Below are 16,846 nucleotides of genomic sequence, written 5' to 3' on the forward strand. Positions count from 1 at the left end.
TACGTTGTAAACTGAACTAAACCATTTAATTTAGCTAAATGCAACCGTTATTGATTAAGACACGGTTTAAGCTAAAAAAGAAGAACATACGTCAAGAATGCTATTCAGCTAATTGTGACAGAAATCTGATAATAGAGATACTGATAATCTTGACATGATTAAGATTATTTCCAGCCGATTAGCTGTTGTATTGTTTCGTTTCCCAAAGAGTAATATTGGATTATAATTGTATTTTGCTACTGATATAAAATCTTCCTTCAAAGAGAAGTATTTTCTTACATTCAATATAATTAAACATAAGTTCACAGGACCATGTTTTCTAAAATGGCCATAAATTCAATTTTTTTTTTTTTGGGTCAAATGCCATAAATTCAATTAGAATCAAGGAGTTGAAACTGAACGATCGAGTAAGTACTTTTGGTATACTCTTTGAACTGCAAATATATTATTAGTATAAATAATTATTAATTTCTGGTAATTTATTTCCCTATCAATACCAATGTAAAAGAAAAGTTGAGATATCTTTTGACAAATGTATCTATGAGTGACTATGATGGAAACTTCATTAAAACAGAGAGATGTATTTGAATAGAATCCATTGAATACAAATCATCATAAATGGTATATTTTCTTTATTTGGGAAACATAATTAAAACCATTAACAAAGAAGATGCAACTTCTCTTAGACCAAATCCTTTTAGTCTTTGTTTTATATAACAACTACCGTTTTCTTACACACGAGTTAAAAAAAAACATAGATGATGAAACCAGTTCCAAGGCTTTGGGTTGTCATCCCGGTTACGTTTGTGTTTTGTCTCTTCGTTCTGTTTCAACTCCAGATATCAAACTTGTTCGGAAAAAATCTCCAAATCACTCATCAAGTAAACAACTTCTTCATCTCCATCGCTTCTTCATCACACCATCAAACCCCAAACCCCACCAGATTTGCGAATGAGAGCGATGGAAACAGAGCAAAACAGCCCCAAGAAGAAGAAACTTGTGCAGGAAGGTACATATATATGCACAACATCCCAAGCATATTCAACGACGACATCATTCAAAACTGTAAAACACTCATCAAATGGTTCACCATGTGTCCCTTCATGGTCAATTCCGGCCTCGGCTCCCAGGTTTCACTATCCGATAACAAGGCAGCTCGTGTCTTAACCTCCAAAACCGGTTCTTGGTACGCAACAAACCAGTTCTTGCTAGCGGTTATCTTCCGTGAGAGGATGAAACATTACGAGTGTTTGACCAACGATTCATCTCTAGCCTCAGCGTTCTACGTCCCATACTACGCAGGTTTTGACGTGAGCCGTCACCTCTGGGGATACAACACAACGGTTAGAGACGAATTGGGTATAAAGCTGGCTAAATGGCTTAGAGAGAGACCCGAGTGGAGGAAGATGAACGGTAGAGATCACTTCTTTGTAACAGGACGGATCGGTTGGGACTTCAGGAGAGGTTTAGATGATGATTCAGCGTGGGGAAGCAAACTGATGCTGTTACCAGAGTTTGCTAACATGACGATGTTATCGATAGAAACCACTGCTTGGACTAATGAGTTTGCGGTTCCTTATCCTACTTACTTCCATCCCAAGAGCTTGTCCGAGGTTAGGAGATGGCAGAAGAAAGTGAAGAATGTGAAGAGGAGGTACTTGTATTCGTTTGTTGGAGCTCCAAGGCCTAACATGGATGGATCTATAAGGGGTGAGATTATAAAGCAATGCCTTGCGTCTCACGGTAGGTGCAAGTTTCTTGATTGTAATAAAGGTCAAGATTGCGATAACCCGGTTACGGTGATGGAAGTGTTCCAACGTTCGGTTTTCTGTTTACAACCTAAAGGAGATTCGTATACTAGAAGATCGATATTTGATTCGATTTTGGCCGGTTGCATACCGGTTTTCTTCCATCCCGGTTCGGGTTATAACCAGTATATGTGGTATTTTCCAAAGGATTATACCAAGTACTCGGTTTACATACCGGAGAAAGGGATGAAGGATGGAACGGTTAGTCTTAGGAGTTTGTTGGGTAGGATTGATTGGGGGAGTATTGTGAGGATGAGGAATGAAGTTGTGAAGATTATACCGAAGATAATATACACTAAACCGGGATTGGTTGGACCGGAGAAGATTGATGATGCGTTTGAGATTGCATTGGATAGGGTTGTTGAGAGGGTAGCAATGGTTAAGAGGATGATGGAAGAAGGGAAAGATCTTCAGAGTGAGTATTCACAGACTAGGGACTTGAAAAAACTTGAGTGAAAATCACATGGAAGAAATTGGTTTTTTGTTGTTGTTGTTATTATATTTTGTTAGATTTATAAGAAAGGTGAGTGAAAATCATATAGTAACATGTTGGAAGAAGATAAACAGATTGCTTAAGACTTTGTTATAGCAAATAGCATGCTCAAAATGCATTATATGCATAATTACATATTTCTCTCTTTTTCTTCCTTTTACTTTCTTCTTCCGAGTACGTTCCATAAGTTGTGGAGCAAGAACAGTATTGAATTTAACCACCCCAAAGAAATGAATCCAAGAGTTACTATGGAATATTTATCCTTGCTCATAGGTAAGTGAGAGTGATTCGAAAATACGAGGTCATGCACATGAAAGTTCAAAGAAAAAGCATATCATACATTGTAAATCCTAAGTTATATGATTTGATGAATAAAAAAGTATTAATAGTGCTATCCAAATTCAATATGAACCATAATTCTTTCTTTCCCTGTTCTTATTTTACTTTTCCAAAAGAAAAAAGGTGGTATTCGACGTGGATTAAATCTATTTTTGTAATATAAATTCTGATTTTATTCTATAAAATAGTAAAAAATAAAGTAATAGATCCAAATTCAGTATGAACCATAATTCTTTCTTTCCCTGCGCTTATTTTGCTTTTCCAAAAGAAAAAGGTAGTATTCTACATGGATTAAATCTATTTTTGTAATATAAATTCTAATTTTATTCTATAGAAATAATAAAAAGAAAGTAATAGATAAAAATAAAGTAATGTATATAATATAATTTATTTTTAGAGTAATCTTATTTTAAATGCATTAGAGAATTAAAAATATAATAGAATTTGAGATAATTTTTCTCGAAAATGAAGTTTGGACCAAAAAAAAAGCTAAATTAAAAAAAAAAAAAAAAAAAAAAAGCGAAATTAAAGATGATATAGCAACACCACTTGTTTGGGCTTTTTTTTCTGACGAAAAATCTCAAGGAACGGATAATTGGTCCAAAATTGGGGTAACCGGTATGAAAGAATTGGTTTAGTTAAATGAATCATGCTTTACACGAGAAATCGCATTCAACGGTCACTACTGCTTTTAACCCACTCTTCAGAAAATACCCGCCCGCAAATATCTGACCCGGAAGAGTCTCTCTCTCTCTCTCTCTCTCTCTCTCTCTCTCTCTCTCCTCAAAGTAACAAACCTTCAAAGAAAAATCTGCGAAAATCGAATCAGCCTGAGAAGCTTCTTCATCCTCAATACTTCGATTCCACGCATCGATCTCGCATCAATCCAACGCCAGTTGATCGAGTTTTTCTCAATCCGATCAGCTAAAGTTAGGGTTTTTGATAATTTCTGATCCGATCCACGCTCCTTCAAAATTGGGGTGATGAAAGTCGAATGAAGAGATTTGGATCTTCTCGTAGGGACTTTCCTCGCGTAGTCTCGGAGACAATTGCTGATGGAAAGAGAAACGGGGCCGAGTTCGTCTGCAAAGCTGAGAAGAGGCGATCGAGAAGAGGATGTGAAGGTTATCGAGTGGGAAGAGTTCGACCATGAGCTCACTCGGTTGTGGAGTCTTTCCTCTGCTCTGAAGTTAGCCACAGAGAAGAAGCTTAGCCTACAGCCCAAACTCGAGTCTCTTATTCAGGTTTTTCTCTTACCCATGTGCTTTGTCTGGTCCTAATCAGTTTTAGAGTGTGTAAAGCATCAGTTTTTAATTACTGGCAGTGTCTTAACGAATGTGATTGAAGCTCAGCTAGAAACTCATTCAAAGCAATTAGATGTTTTTTTGTTTTGTTTTGGGCATGTCTGGTTTCGATCAGTTTCAGAGCGGAAAGCATCAGTTTTTAATTACTGGCAATGTCTTAATGAATGTGAATGAAGCTAGCTAGAAACCCATTCAAAGCAATTAGATGTGTTTTGAGCACCAGTAGTGTGGTCATTGTCCGTAAAGGAGTGGCCTTTTGTTGTTATTAATGATGCACTACTTAGTTACTTTCACCATAAGAAGTTATCTTGTTTTTTATCTACTCAGTGAGCTTTAATTGCTTAGCCCGCGGATTAGCGGGCGGCCAAATTTCGGGCAGGTTAGTGCTGATTCATTGAGACGCGCTAATGAGCTTGAAGAAATGCGTCAGAGGCTGGAAGCAAGAAAATTGCTGGTGGAGAAGACATCAGCTGCTTGCAAAGTCACCGAGCAGGATGTTAAAGTGAAAGAGGATAGTCTCAGTGCAGAAGTGAGATCTTTGCTAGTTGGCGGCACAACCCTTTCAATCGCTAAAAGCAAATTGCAGGTATGTTCTCATTCAATCCCAAAAAAACAAAAAAATCTTATTGGGATAGTGTTTGGCTATTTCAGATTACTTGTTTTACATTTTTCTTCTTTCAAATGTCTCTTAGTTTTGTTATGAGTTAGTGATTTGATTACAGTTGCCTCAACAAGGCAAACTGATTTTGTGCAGTATATATTATTCGTGCTATGACCAACTGGTGAATGATTGAATCATAGATACACTATTTTGCTTCCTATTTTTTGTTGCAGGAGTCGAACTGCCAACTAGAAGGAGAGAGTGGTTATACTCATCTAAAGATTGTAACGAATAAGCTGAGAAAGAGGCAGCAGTACATGGTATCCCAAGTTTCTTTTATCTATCCCTTAAAGATTGAGGCTGGACCTTCACAAGACCAAGAACTGGAGTCACTTCCAGGTGGCAGTAGATTAGGTCAGTTATATAATTCGAATTTAAAATCTTATTAAAACAGACTTTGATGAAAACGAGACCAACTCATTGACTCTTGACATTGATTTTCAGCACTAACTTTAACTTTTGTTGTCTTAAGTGTTTTGAAAAAAGTTATTTGTTGCAGCATCTAACCTTCTTGACTTGCTTATATCTTATCTATGGCTTTAAGTAGGAACTAAGCCTGTGAGTCAAGGATCCGTGAGAATCCTGGGGTTGCCTTTTAGTATGGCCCCGTTTACAAAGATGAGCTTCTTCACTGACAAGAAAGAAGTTCAGAAGTCGGCAACTGCCCTAGGATATGTAGCTCATGTGTGTTCTCGCTACTGACTAAAACTTGCTTCATACTTTAATTTTCCTGTGTGTCGCCTTAACTCTCTTGGCTTTGGTTGGATAGAAAGTACTAAAGGCTTCCTGCTTGGATTGTGCAGGCTGTGTCCCTATTAGCTTCTTACTTGGGAGTGCCTATCCGTTATCCTTTGCGCCTAGGTGGTTCCAAAACGTATATTCGAGACTATGCACCTTACATTGAGCCTTCGTCATCAGACATGTCTGCGATCTCCACTCTTTCCCAAAACTCTAAGTTTGTAGAATTCCCTCTGTTTTTGGATGGGCAAGATACAACTCGAGCTGCCTACGCTGTCTTCTTATTGAACAAGGTTAGTTAAAGAAAGTTTTTCTGTTATGTTCGTCTCCTCTGGTCTAACTGTAGTATCATATCACAGAACATCGAGCAGCTCCTGAACTTTGTTGGGGAAAACAGTCTAGGACCACGTCAGGTTCTAGCTAACCTCAAGGAGCTAATCCGAATCATCCAGTCACCAGATTATATACATTCTTGACAATGGATGATGAAGATATCCAACACTGTTTTTTTTCTTCCTGTAGATGAATCAACTACTTCTCACACAGCTTCACTGTCTCTTACTTTTTTTTTTTTTTGCATCTTCTCAAGTGGACAGTTTTTGGGGATAAAAGGTTAGGTTTTTGTAATCGTCAGAGAACGCATACACAGGGACATTCTATTTAGAATGATACTTATCTCTGTAAGTGTGATACTTTTCCTGGTTTGGAGATAGTAAAAGAAAGTCTAGTTCTTATAAGTCCTAACAGATGTATTGTTTTTGCTTTTTGGAATATGTTTTACCATCCAAGTTAATAAGGAGCCTCTTGTTTTTTTCTCTTCTGAGTTCTGTTGGGATGTGCAAGTGTGATATGCTGATGATTCGAAGGCAATGAAAACACAAGACAAAGGGTAAAAAGGGAACTTCCAAAGTAAAAAAGACAAAGGACCAGTAGTGGGTAGTCTTTGGTTTGTTACATTGAACCAGTGGTTGTCTTAGGTTGGGATTGTCCTTAAATACTCCAAGCTCGTCACTTTCATAATTTTCTTCAACTCTGCTGCTCTAGAAATTGAGGAACCTCAAAAATCTCCTAAAAGCTTCTAAATTTAAAATCTAAACAATGGTGGATTCTTTTTCCATAAGCTCTGATTCTTCTGAAACAAAGAAATCTCCACCTCTCGACCAAAAAAGAAAAGAAAAGAAATCTCCACCTCCTGAATCATCAGGCCAAAAGAAGATTATGATCAAGGTCAAGAGCCAACAGGTCTTTAATCTCTCTCTTTCTCTGTATGCATGACTGCATCTTTAAGCTTTTTGGCTGCTATGAAATTGTTTTGTTCCTTCTTCTTTCCCTAAATAGAAACTTCTCTTTCGCATTAGCTACTGTTCTTCGAGTTTTTCACCTTCTCTCACCCTTCCATTTCTTCACCTATAATTCAACAACAGTTTTAGAAAATAGTTACAAGTTACAATATGTTTTTTTTTTTTTGAAAATGCAAGTTACAATATGTTCTTCACAAAATCTTTTTAACATATTTATTAAAACTCTTGTTTGAAAGAAAAAACAAATATCAAAAATCTTAAAATATATATTTGAGAAATGGGAAACGCACAGGACGGAGGAGAGGATCTGTACAAGATTGGTGAGAATGCACCTCTAAAGAAACTAATGACTGCTTACTGCGTGAAGAAAAATTTAGATCGAAGTACTGTCAGATTCATCTTTAAGAAAAAGGGTCTCAAACCACGACATACTCCTTCTCAGGTTCTGTTTATCTCTCCGTGGCCTATTCCCATTTTTACCTTCTGAATTTCTCCTATGAATTACTCTCAATTTACCAACCCAGAAAATGAAACTGTTAATATTTAACAAATTCACTTTTCTTAACCACAGCTAAAGATGGAAGATAACGATATCATTGATATAGTCACGGAACAAGGCGGTGGCGGTCCTTACACCGCTTGATGTCGCCGGAGTTTCAAGTCTCCAGAATAAGAAAAGAAAATTTTAGTTATTGTTGCACCTTATGTCTGTCTGAACGCTTGTTGTCCAGTTGATTTTAATTCGTGATATTAATATAATTTCTATGTGATTTACAAAATACCATCAAAATATTAGTAAAATGTAAAAATATTATTAAAAGTAATGTTGCTAACTTAAATTAGACAAAAACACATGGAACATTTAATAGTAAAAATATATATTAAACTGAAAACCGGTGCAATATACATTTTCAAAAATTATATTCCAATCAAATCTTACAAGTTAACAAATAAATGAAAATTACTTTAAATAATTTAAAATTAAAATATACTCATCAATAAAAAGAATGTGAGATATTTTATAAATTAACTGCACAAATATAGATAAATTTGATGTACAACATTTATGGATATAGAACATTTATGGATATAGAAGTTATCTGTAAACAATGTCTGTTTCCATTAAATTAAATTTTATCAACACAAAAAAATTCCGAACTTTCAAAAGCATTGAATCTAGTTCTAATTTAAATCTGCTCAGTATTAAATCATGTTTAATCATCTGATAATTATAATACCATAAAGTAACCCAATATGGGCTGCTTCAGATTGAAGTACTCCAATTTAGTTGTCATCATTGGTCGTAGAATTAAATTATTAAATTAATTCATTAATCTTTCTCTGTCTCGTGAGTTGTGGTTGGAAAAGTTGAAAATGTAAACCAGAAAATAATTAGAATTTCCTGTAAAAAAAGGACAATCACTTTCTGATTTTTAAGAGAGAGAGAGTTATATCTTCTTCGCTGCAAAAAGCATTTATGAAAAAAATGGTGGTAAATTATACAATGACGTCCATGTACTTATTGGTCATTTTGGTTTGTGCTGTTATCATTATCACCTTGATGCTTTTCCTTCAACGGTCGACGGTCCGTTTACGCCAGTGACTGCTCCACTCGACCCGAATCTTAACCCGGTGGCATTCGACTTGCCTGAATCCGACCCAAGTTTCGTACAACCGAACTGGAAGTTTCTACCTGAACAGATCTCTGTCTCTTTATCGTACAACTCTGACTCTGTGTGGATTTCTTGGGTCACAACAGGTTAAACTCTTCAACTTTCTTTTGTATTTTTATTTTATTTATTTTTCAGTAAAGTTTAGATATTAGAGATTTTTAAATGCTCAAAAATTGCCACGTTTACATTAATGTGGAATATGTATGTGATTAGTTTTAGTTTAAAACATGTTTTATATATACTTTAAACATCCAATAAGCTTTGAGGTTTATTTTACATGAAATTTGATCTTGTTAAACCAAGATCTGGATCTACTTAGGGAACTTGAACAGCTACTGTTCCGGTCTACACGTCCTCCGGTTAGATTGATAAAACCGGGATTAAAAATCTGTTGACTTTCGCTGCAATGTCAAAGATTCTTGTCGGATAGATTCATTCTATATAACTTTTAACAACTTTTTTTTTTGCAATTTACATACTTTATCAAAGGTTGTTGTGAAGAAGATTCTCTGCCTCTTGATCCTAATTCAGTGCAAAGCATAGTACAGTACCGTGAGTTCAACGCCCGTACTAGCAACAAACATGCCACGGGCCATTCTATTGTGTATAACCAGCAGTATAATGCTCTCAAGAAGAACTATACTTCAGGGATCATCCACCATGTTCAGCTCACAGGTCTTAAACCAAACACATTGTATCAATACCGATGCGGAGATCCATCTTTATCAGCAATGAGCAGAGATTATTACTTCAGGACAATGCCTAAGTCTACATCAGAGAGTTACCCGCATAGAATCATTGTGGCTGGAGATTTGGGTCTTACTTATAATACATCAACGGTTTTGACTCATATTCTCTCTAACCATCCTGATCTTGTGGTTTTAATTGGAGGATTCAGCTATGCTGACACTTATCTCGCGAATAAGACCAAACTAAATTGCAGTTCTTGTCAGTGTGACCATAACGGAACAGGTTCTGGTTGTGATTCGTGTTATAATAGTAGAGAAAGTTATCAGCCTCGCTGGGACTATTGGGGAAGGTAAACCAATATTCTTTTCTAGTGGTTGTGAATCTGCTGGTGGTTTTAATGCTAACATCATGGAGTTATGATGACAGGTTCATGGAGCCACTCACGGCTAATGTTCCAACCATGATGGTAGCAGGAGAGCACGAGATTGAGCCGCATACCGATGATAATCTGTCATTTGTTGCGTACAGTTCAAGATTCGCATTCCCTTCAAACGAAAGCGGTTCTTTTTCTCCATTGTACTATTCCTTCAATGCAGGAGGAGCTCATTTCATTGTACTCAATGCATACACACCATATGATTACTCATGTAAAGTTTCTCCTAGTTTTGATTTTTTTTTTCTTTGGGTTTGAATTGCTTTTAAATGGCTTTTTTCTTTCTCTGGCAGCTGATCAGTATATTTGGCTTGAAAATGACTTGAGAAACACAAACAGATCAGAAACTCCATGGGTGGTTGCAACTTGGAGTCTTCCTTGGTACAGCACATTCAGAGGGCATTATAGAGAAGGTGAATCCATGAGGATAAACCTTGAAGACTTGCTCTATAGTTACCAAGTGGATATTGTCTTTAATAGTCAGGTAAGGTTCTAGACTTCTAGTGTTCCTTTGCTTCTAGGGTTTGTGTTCTTTTTACTAATTTACACATAAAACATGAATTAGGTTGATGCTTATGAGAGATCAAACAGAGTCTACAACTACACGTTAGACCAGTGTGGCCCGGTTTATATAACAATAGGCGCAGGAGGAGCTGGGAAACTGGAGACTGAGCATGTAGATGACCCAGGAAACTGTCCAGATCATTCTCATGGATCCTGTAGTTGGTTTAACTTCACGTTAGGACCAGTAAACGACGAGCTTTGTCCGCTTAATCAGCCAGATTACAGCGCGAACAGAGAGAGCAGCTTCGGTGTCGGTATGTTGGAAGTAAGTCTTCTTTATAATCTCTATCGCTTGGTGTTCTAGTAACCTGCTGAGTTTACTTTCTTGGGGCACAAGCAGGCTTGAATCTGTTGACTACAAATCGTAGGTTTTGCTTTCTTTTTTTTTCACAAGAAAACCATGGACCAAACCAGAACCTACCAATATAAACCAGATGATTATTATAGTAAATTGCGAAAACTGATTTATTTTTTCCTACTTTTGGCGTTTTTAGGTGAAGAATGAAACGCATGTATTGTGGAGCTGGAACCGGAATCAAAACTTGTACAATCTTGCCGGAGACGTTATATACATTGTACGTCAGCCTGACATCTGCTCGGTTTATAACTAAACCAAGTAGTTAAACCGGATGATTTTGTAACGTTTTACTTAGCCATCGCCTTGTAACTGAGCTTAGTAGTTAGAAACTTAGAACAACAACGGACTGTTCCTCTTCTGAGTTCAGAATCAGTATCTAATATTTGTCAATTCTTCAGTGATACCTTTTATAGATAAAAGAGTTAACTAAAACGAACAAGGTGATTTTTGATAGATCCATAATTTTAACAGTTATAATATAAATCTGAGCAATCTTTTTATATAATCTGTGGTTATAAGACCTATCTATGTTAACTTTTAAAATTTGGAGATAAAACCAAATGTTTTATTCGGGATCTGCCTTATTTTTCATGTTATAAGCAAATATATATACGGCTATTCAATGCAATACTTCGTAATCATCATATACAAAAATATAACATAGTGTTATATTTTGTAACCATCTGTACAATTTCTGTAATAGTTTGTTGAATTGTTCTTAACAAAATATTAATTGTTATTTCTGTTTAATAACTGGTAAGTTTTATTTTTAGTTTTCGTGATTGTATATTATTCAGCATTAATTAGGGAATGTTTTTTTTTTGAAATTAGGAAATGTTAAAACTTTTTAAATATCCTCTTCATATTTCGCCAAACATGAAATTTGAAAACCAGATAGTACATATACATTTCTTCCGTTTATTTTATCTTATTTGTTATATATATGAGTTTAGTTGCATTTACAAACTCATCATGAAATGATCATTTAATAGCGGTTTAAAGGAATTAAGATTCATTTACTTTAGCCACAGTTTCCCACATACAACTGCTTCGTAATTTTTGATCGTGTTGTTGCCGTCATCATTAGCCACCACGAACTGATAATTCTAACCAGAAATTATCTGAAACTCATCGGGAACAACCGTCACAAACTTCAATTCATATTTGCTCTGTTTGTTGTACTCATAGATCACAAATTAAACTATCTCTACGACATGCTTAAAGATAGTTGATCGAAGTCCAATCGCCAAAACATACACCACAAACACTTGAAGAGAGAAAAGGACAAGACATAAGACTACTTTATCCATTTTGCTATGTAATTAATTTAACCATTTTGCTTTATCAAGCCATGGCAGAAGAAACTCAAGAGGTTTGCAGGCTTTTGTAATAAGTTTGCCATTTGCCAATGAATTTTAAATATGTTGCACATTATTGATTTTTGAATCTTTCTGTAAGTAAGGCAATTTATTGTTTAATTTTGACTCCAAAAAAAAGTGTGGCAAGTTATTACTGATCCACAAAAAAAGTAGCAAGTTAATTATTGAAATGTTTAATAATTTATGGGAAAGTATTTAATTAAATACAACATTTTTTGGTATTGGTATCTACAGTTAAATAATATCAATTTTATGTTTGTTTTACTTTCATGAAAAACAAATTTCATATACATCTAAAAATTATCAAATTTCTTACAATTTTTATTAGAATCTACAAACACGGTATGAAATGAAATTCGGAATAATAAGAAGATAACTATAATCTGGCTGTAATTGACAGCTTTTAATTCTGTATTTTTTCTTGTTTAAGTGATTCAGTTTTGTTAAAGTGTTCATCGTGTAGTTTGTTGCAATGGTAACAAAATTTTTACAACTTTTGTTACCTCTTAAGACAAGAAACTAATTTCTAGTTACTTTAGAAAGAAAGTTAGTAAAATAACAAATATCATTGTTTTAAAATTAGATACAACAAATCTTTATGCCCAAAAAAGAAAGTGGCATAACAATATTGTCTCCCATTTCCTACATTATTTAAAGTTTCAACAATCCTTTCGTGTTTCTCACACAACAATCTAATTTTCTGATTGATAAATCAAAGTAAAGTTTTTCTTTCTTAGTTCAATTTTTTTTAAACGATATGGGTATGTCTAAGAAATTAATTAAGGCAGTTATTATATATATGGCTCTTATAATGGTGTTTTTCACTCTTGCAACAATCAAGACCAATGCAGAAGATGTGATAAGCTACGAAGCTTTATTTCAAAATCATGCACTTGGATGTAATCCAAAGTATCCTGTAACTTGTGTGAAACAAAAGGCCAATTAAACGATGTGAGTTTGATCCGAGGTGCGCGGCATGGTTACTTTTAATGTTTTTATTATCTATAAAATATATCGTTCGTCGAATATTTATATCCAGTTTTAAAATAATAAATGGTGTTTAACGGATATGTTGGAATTGTAACAGTTGACAAAAAAAAATGTTGGAAATGTAACAATTATTGTAAAGCTTCAATACCTTTTCAAGACGTGATCATTTATTCTATTATCTTCAGACACGGCCATTTTACATTTAGCAAGCTACTACGAATATATAGAAATACTAGGAGTTTTCCTGCGTCATGCGCAGAAATAGTAATTTTTAACATAACATTTTTTTATTTCAAAAGAAAATTTTGATTAATATTTTAACATTATTAATTTATATTTTAACTTCAATAGTTATAAAAAATCATAAACGTATTTTTGTAATCTTATTTTTTTTATTTGGTATAATTATTTAAATTTGATTTGATTTAATTTTTAATAAAGATAAAATTAGATTTTATAAAAATAGTTTTAATTATATTATTGTGTTTAATGATTATTTATTTTAAATATATATATATATATATATATATCTTCCCATCTAATTACATATATATATATATATATATATATATATTTACATATAAATATAAATTCTAATAAATTTGAGACTTTGTTTGTTTTAGTTAAACTGAAATTTTTTTTTGTTAATTTAAATGATGAAGATGAACGGATAAATTTAAATAATGTTTAAATATTTAACTATCAATTTTTTTTTGGATTAGTGTTACTTTATTTAGTTTATTTTTATTAATGTGAGATACACATATACATATATATTATTATTTTAATTGTGATATATGAATTATTAATATATTTAATAGTTTACCATAAATAAATATTTATGTGGAAAATTGACATTAATGATGATATATGAGTTATTTTTATTACCATATTTAAAATCTCTGAAAAAAAATTTAAATTTTTATAAGGAAATTTTACATCTCACAATTAATATGATGTCATGTCACTATTTTCTAAAACCATGTCATCTATTTTAAGTGTCATGTCATCTTTATTTTCAGCGAGAATGATTATAGTGACGACATGTGTATAAATCACTTCGCAAATATAGTTTAGGGGATAGCTCTTGACCAAAACAAGTCACGATCGTTTACTGAAAAAAGCCCAGTGTAGACATTCTACGGTTCATAAACAACAATCACCTTATATATATCAACATTTTAGATCAAATTTTGTTTTTTACTTAGTTTTATTTGAAGAGTGATGTTGTCTAAAACCTGAAGGTTGTTATATATTTGGCATTTTTGGTTGCTGTGGCTCTTGCAGCAATGAAGACTACCGAAGCAAAAGTAATACGCTGGTCTGAATTATATAAATATGGTTGTTGTTTGCAGAATTTGTTATATTCATATATTGCAATATGTACTATTACCTTTTAATTCGTTCTTTAAGTTACGGCAATGACAATTATAACACACACGCATATTTCACTTAAGCTCGTAACTAAAACTTTAAATTCCAGTGACATATAAGCAGCTAAAGTTGACAAAACAGGTAACATAGAAAAGCAGATTATTGACAAACTTATTGTTAACCGCACACACACAAAATTTCTGAAAGTAATCGTCAAGCATTTGCAAATTCCAAAGTCCACATTCTCGCGATTTTCTCGTAAGCGTTCCGGTCTTGCTGGTACAACATCACGGCAGGATTGCCGGGAACAAATGGTTCGACCGGGTTTGATAGAACGGAGCATATCGATAAGAGTACCAAATCGATCCTCAAACTTGGTGACCATTGCGATCCCAATATATCGATACTAATTTCTCCCTTTTTATTGACATTAGGATGAAATATCTGAAACAAGGAACAAAATATAAAAATTTGAACCGGTTATTCCGAGATCAAACCGTGTACCAAACATAATCGAAAAGTTACTTAAACCGGGATTTTCCTACCTTGGTTATGAACGTGATTTTGGGTGGCTTGAATGGATAACTGGTCGGGATGTGAATAGAGACGGCGAAGTCACCGTTTTCAAACGGACAATTCGCCGGTCCGATGATGTTTGCTTCCCACCTGAAAACATTTTCAGGCGAAGCTAATCTTGAGTTGACAAGCTTCATGAGGATTTGATCTTTCATTTTAGATTCTTTCAAGAGCCTCTTCTCCCCACACAGAGAGGCCGATGAGTTTTTAGAGTTAGGTTGATTATCTGCGGCGGCCGGAGATGCACTTCGCCGGAAACTACAGGTTTTGAATATTCCCATCTCTCTCTCTCTATGTGTGCGTTATTGTTTCAAGTGTGACTACTCTCTCGCTCTCTCTTACATTCAGCATATAAATTACAGCGGTTGCGTTTGGGTAATCTCCTTCAAGTTTCAACAACTTTTAATAGTTGAAAAAGGATAAATAATGGTGAATGTATAAACTACACGGTGGATTCTACATTTTCTTTTATTGGATAAAAGCACATTTAGATTTTAATGGAAAGCTGATACAAAGGTGGTCGCTTTTTTTACCCATTAGTATTTATTTAAAAAAAAATAAATCATTTTTAATATGCAAGTAACAATATTATACCATATATATGAAGTGTTCTATTTTATACATTCGTTTCAGTCTTTTATTAATTTTATTTATCTAAAATAAAATATAGACGGTTTACACTAAATATTTTAGTTATCTATATCGTTATTAAAATATAACGTATATGATTTAAATTTATTTAATGTATATTATTTTATATAATATATTACATTTAGGTAATGTTATAAAAGTAATCAATTTTAATTATGCAAATTAATTAAAATGATTGTTTGGAATCTTATAAAACATTATATTATACTGAAAATGTTTTATATGAGTCTGTAAATGTTTTGTTTGCTGTAAAAAAAAAATTGTTATACTGATTTGATTCGCTAGATTTGCATTGTATTGTTCATATTTTCATTTGAGAATTTAATTTGGACAAAAAGTGATCTTGACTTTTGGTGTTTCGTTTTTCATTATTCCCATCATTTTTCACCATGCAGATATTTTTTTTTGGAGAATATGCAGATATTGTAATCAATAATGTTGAATCTTTATTAAAAATTATACCAACGAATGATTTATTATTTTATTTAACAACCACACAAATTAACGAATTTAAATAAAAATTTTGATCGAATAAAATTCTTGCTGGTTTAAAATTAAACTACACTATGTGGCACGTGCTCAAGCGTTCAAAAGTCATTAATTATGGTATCCACAACTTGAATGACGTTTCATGGTGACATATGCATTGTGCATATTTTTTTCATTCTCATGCATTGTGGATTTAACTTACAAAAAGCAAGTGCGAATCACCAACACGTTTCCATCTAAAAGATAACAAAAAAAAGAACAATTAGACTTCCAATTAAAATCTGCGAGTATAATAATTTATAAATAAGGAATATTTAAAGTATACACAGCTCCTTTTACTTATAGCCCGCTTTGGATTTGTATGCATAATTAGAAGTAAGTTGGTTATAGAGTTTGTAAACACGAAATGATATTTGTAATATGTATTATCGCCAGACCAAATATAGCTGTCGCGTGTATACAAATTTGAGTTACGGGCCATTATACAAAGTAGTTACCGTTCCACTAAGAGTCCTGAGCTGGATCACACTATATATGTATCTTCTAGGTAGGCTTGATATTCATGAATATATTAATATCAAAGATGTATCTTGATTCTTGAAACAATGATCGATGCGCTAATGCATGCTGAATAATCTTGACCTAATTTAACTGATGGTAATTTGTATCTTTATTAAAACTCGAACAAAAGTAACAAAAATAAATAGGATTTGATTTGAATCTTCTCTTATCTTAGACTCTTAGTCAATTATGAAAATCCTTATCATCAGCGAGAATTATGAAACCCTTATCATCGTTGAAACAATACTATACTAACCCTAAACAGATATCCTTGTAGTAGACGTAACTTATATATCTAAAACTATGTATCAAAACCATGTGGCTTGTGCAATAAGGCAAATGGTGACATCAAAACTGTTTGATCAGGTCTGCTCACCGGCCACCGGCCACCGGTAACGTGACCATCAAGTCATCGGTCATCTCAATAGGGTTTGTAGGGAATTATCGCAGTAGCGTGGCGTCAG

At 33.7% G+C, this 16,846-nt stretch overlaps 5 protein-coding genes and 1 pseudogene across 9 annotated transcripts; 5 read left to right on the plus strand and 1 right to left on the minus strand.

Annotated features, from left to right (window-relative positions):
* Nucleotides 1–355: 355 nt before the first annotated feature.
* On the plus strand, nt 356–2,448 carry LOC106387998 (probable xyloglucan galactosyltransferase GT12). The gene has a single exon (XM_013827959.3). The coding sequence runs from the start codon at nt 759–761 to the stop codon at nt 2,262–2,264; it is 1,506 nt and encodes a 501-aa protein (XP_013683413.1). The 5' UTR covers nt 356–758; the 3' UTR covers nt 2,265–2,448.
* A 912-nt stretch (nt 2,449–3,360) lies between these two features.
* LOC106387999 (UV radiation resistance-associated protein) lies at nt 3,361–6,160 on the plus strand. 5 transcript variants are annotated; one of them, XR_007321224.1, is made up of 7 exons: nt 3,361–3,884; nt 4,324–4,530; nt 4,779–4,959; nt 5,153–5,289; nt 5,409–5,636; nt 5,703–6,023; nt 6,133–6,160. XR_007321224.1 is itself a non-coding variant. In XM_013827960.3 (6 exons), the coding sequence occupies exons 1-6, from the start codon at nt 3,696–3,698 to the stop codon at nt 5,817–5,819; spliced, it is 1,059 nt and encodes a 352-aa protein (XP_013683414.2). In that variant the 5' UTR covers nt 3,361–3,695; the 3' UTR covers nt 5,820–6,160. The 5 variants fall into 5 exon arrangements, 4 of the variants coding, with proteins under 4 accessions (XP_013683414.2, XP_022554713.2, XP_022554712.2 ...); XM_013827960.3 differs by having other exon boundaries at nt 5,703–6,160; XM_022698992.2 differs by having other exon boundaries at nt 3,362–3,884; nt 4,302–4,530; nt 5,703–6,160.
* Nucleotides 6,161–6,206: 46 nt separating this feature from the next.
* On the plus strand, nt 6,207–7,420 carry LOC106388000 (small ubiquitin-related modifier 5). The gene is made up of 3 exons (XM_013827962.3): nt 6,207–6,585; nt 6,937–7,086; nt 7,216–7,420. Exons 1-3 carry the CDS (start codon nt 6,442–6,444, stop codon nt 7,285–7,287), a joined length of 366 nt encoding a protein of 121 aa, XP_013683416.1. The 5' UTR covers nt 6,207–6,441; the 3' UTR covers nt 7,288–7,420.
* A 592-nt stretch (nt 7,421–8,012) lies between these two features.
* LOC106385370 lies at nt 8,013–10,815 on the plus strand (annotated as a pseudogene).
* A 223-nt stretch (nt 10,816–11,038) lies between these two features.
* LOC111204811 lies at nt 11,039–13,046 on the plus strand. The gene has a single exon (XM_048752453.1). It carries the CDS (start codon nt 12,499–12,501, stop codon nt 12,685–12,687), a length of 189 nt encoding a protein of 62 aa, XP_048608410.1. The 5' UTR covers nt 11,039–12,498; the 3' UTR covers nt 12,688–13,046.
* Nucleotides 13,047–14,101: 1,055 nt separating this feature from the next.
* LOC106385969 (SUMO-conjugating enzyme UBC9) lies at nt 14,102–15,082 on the minus strand. The gene is made up of 2 exons (XM_013825866.3): nt 14,651–15,082; nt 14,102–14,549 (listed from the first exon to the last, which is right to left on the minus strand). Exons 1-2 carry the CDS (start codon nt 14,960–14,962, stop codon nt 14,319–14,321), a joined length of 543 nt encoding a protein of 180 aa, XP_013681320.1. The 5' UTR covers nt 14,963–15,082; the 3' UTR covers nt 14,102–14,318.
* Nucleotides 15,083–16,846: the final 1,764 nt, after the last annotated feature.

This window comes from Brassica napus, chromosome C3, assembly GCF_020379485.1.
Source record: "Brassica napus cultivar Da-Ae chromosome C3, Da-Ae, whole genome shotgun sequence".
Lineage (NCBI taxonomy): Eukaryota > Viridiplantae > Streptophyta > Magnoliopsida > Brassicales > Brassicaceae > Brassica > Brassica napus.

Excerpts from the sequence above, each read along its gene's own strand:
- LOC106387998 (XM_013827959.3), top strand. The coding sequence starts at position 759 with ATGATGAAACCAGTTCCAAGGCTTTGGGTTGTCATCCCGGTTACGTTT.
- LOC106387999 (XM_013827960.3), top strand. The coding sequence starts at position 3,696 with ATGGAAAGAGAAACGGGGCCGAGTTCGTCTGCAAAGCTGAGAAGAGGC. Across the intron at positions 3,885-4,323 it reads AACTCGAGTCTCTTATTCAG|GTTAGTGCTGATTCATTGAG; the intron begins GTTTTTCTCTTA and ends AATTTCGGGCAG. Across the intron at positions 4,531-4,778 it reads TCGCTAAAAGCAAATTGCAG|GAGTCGAACTGCCAACTAGA; the intron begins GTATGTTCTCAT and ends TTTTTGTTGCAG.
- LOC106388000 (XM_013827962.3), top strand. The coding sequence starts at position 6,442 with ATGGTGGATTCTTTTTCCATAAGCTCTGATTCTTCTGAAACAAAGAAA. Across the intron at positions 6,586-6,936 it reads TCAAGGTCAAGAGCCAACAG|GACGGAGGAGAGGATCTGTA; the intron begins GTCTTTAATCTC and ends GGAAACGCACAG. Across the intron at positions 7,087-7,215 it reads CACGACATACTCCTTCTCAG|CTAAAGATGGAAGATAACGA; the intron begins GTTCTGTTTATC and ends TCTTAACCACAG.
- LOC111204811 (XM_048752453.1), top strand. The coding sequence starts at position 12,499 with ATGGGTATGTCTAAGAAATTAATTAAGGCAGTTATTATATATATGGCT.
- LOC106385969 (XM_013825866.3), bottom strand. The coding sequence starts at position 14,962 with ATGGGAATATTCAAAACCTGTAGTTTCCGGCGAAGTGCATCTCCGGCC. Across the intron at positions 14,550-14,650 it reads AAATCACGTTCATAACCAAG|ATATTTCATCCTAATGTCAA; the intron begins GTAGGAAAATCC and ends TCCTTGTTTCAG.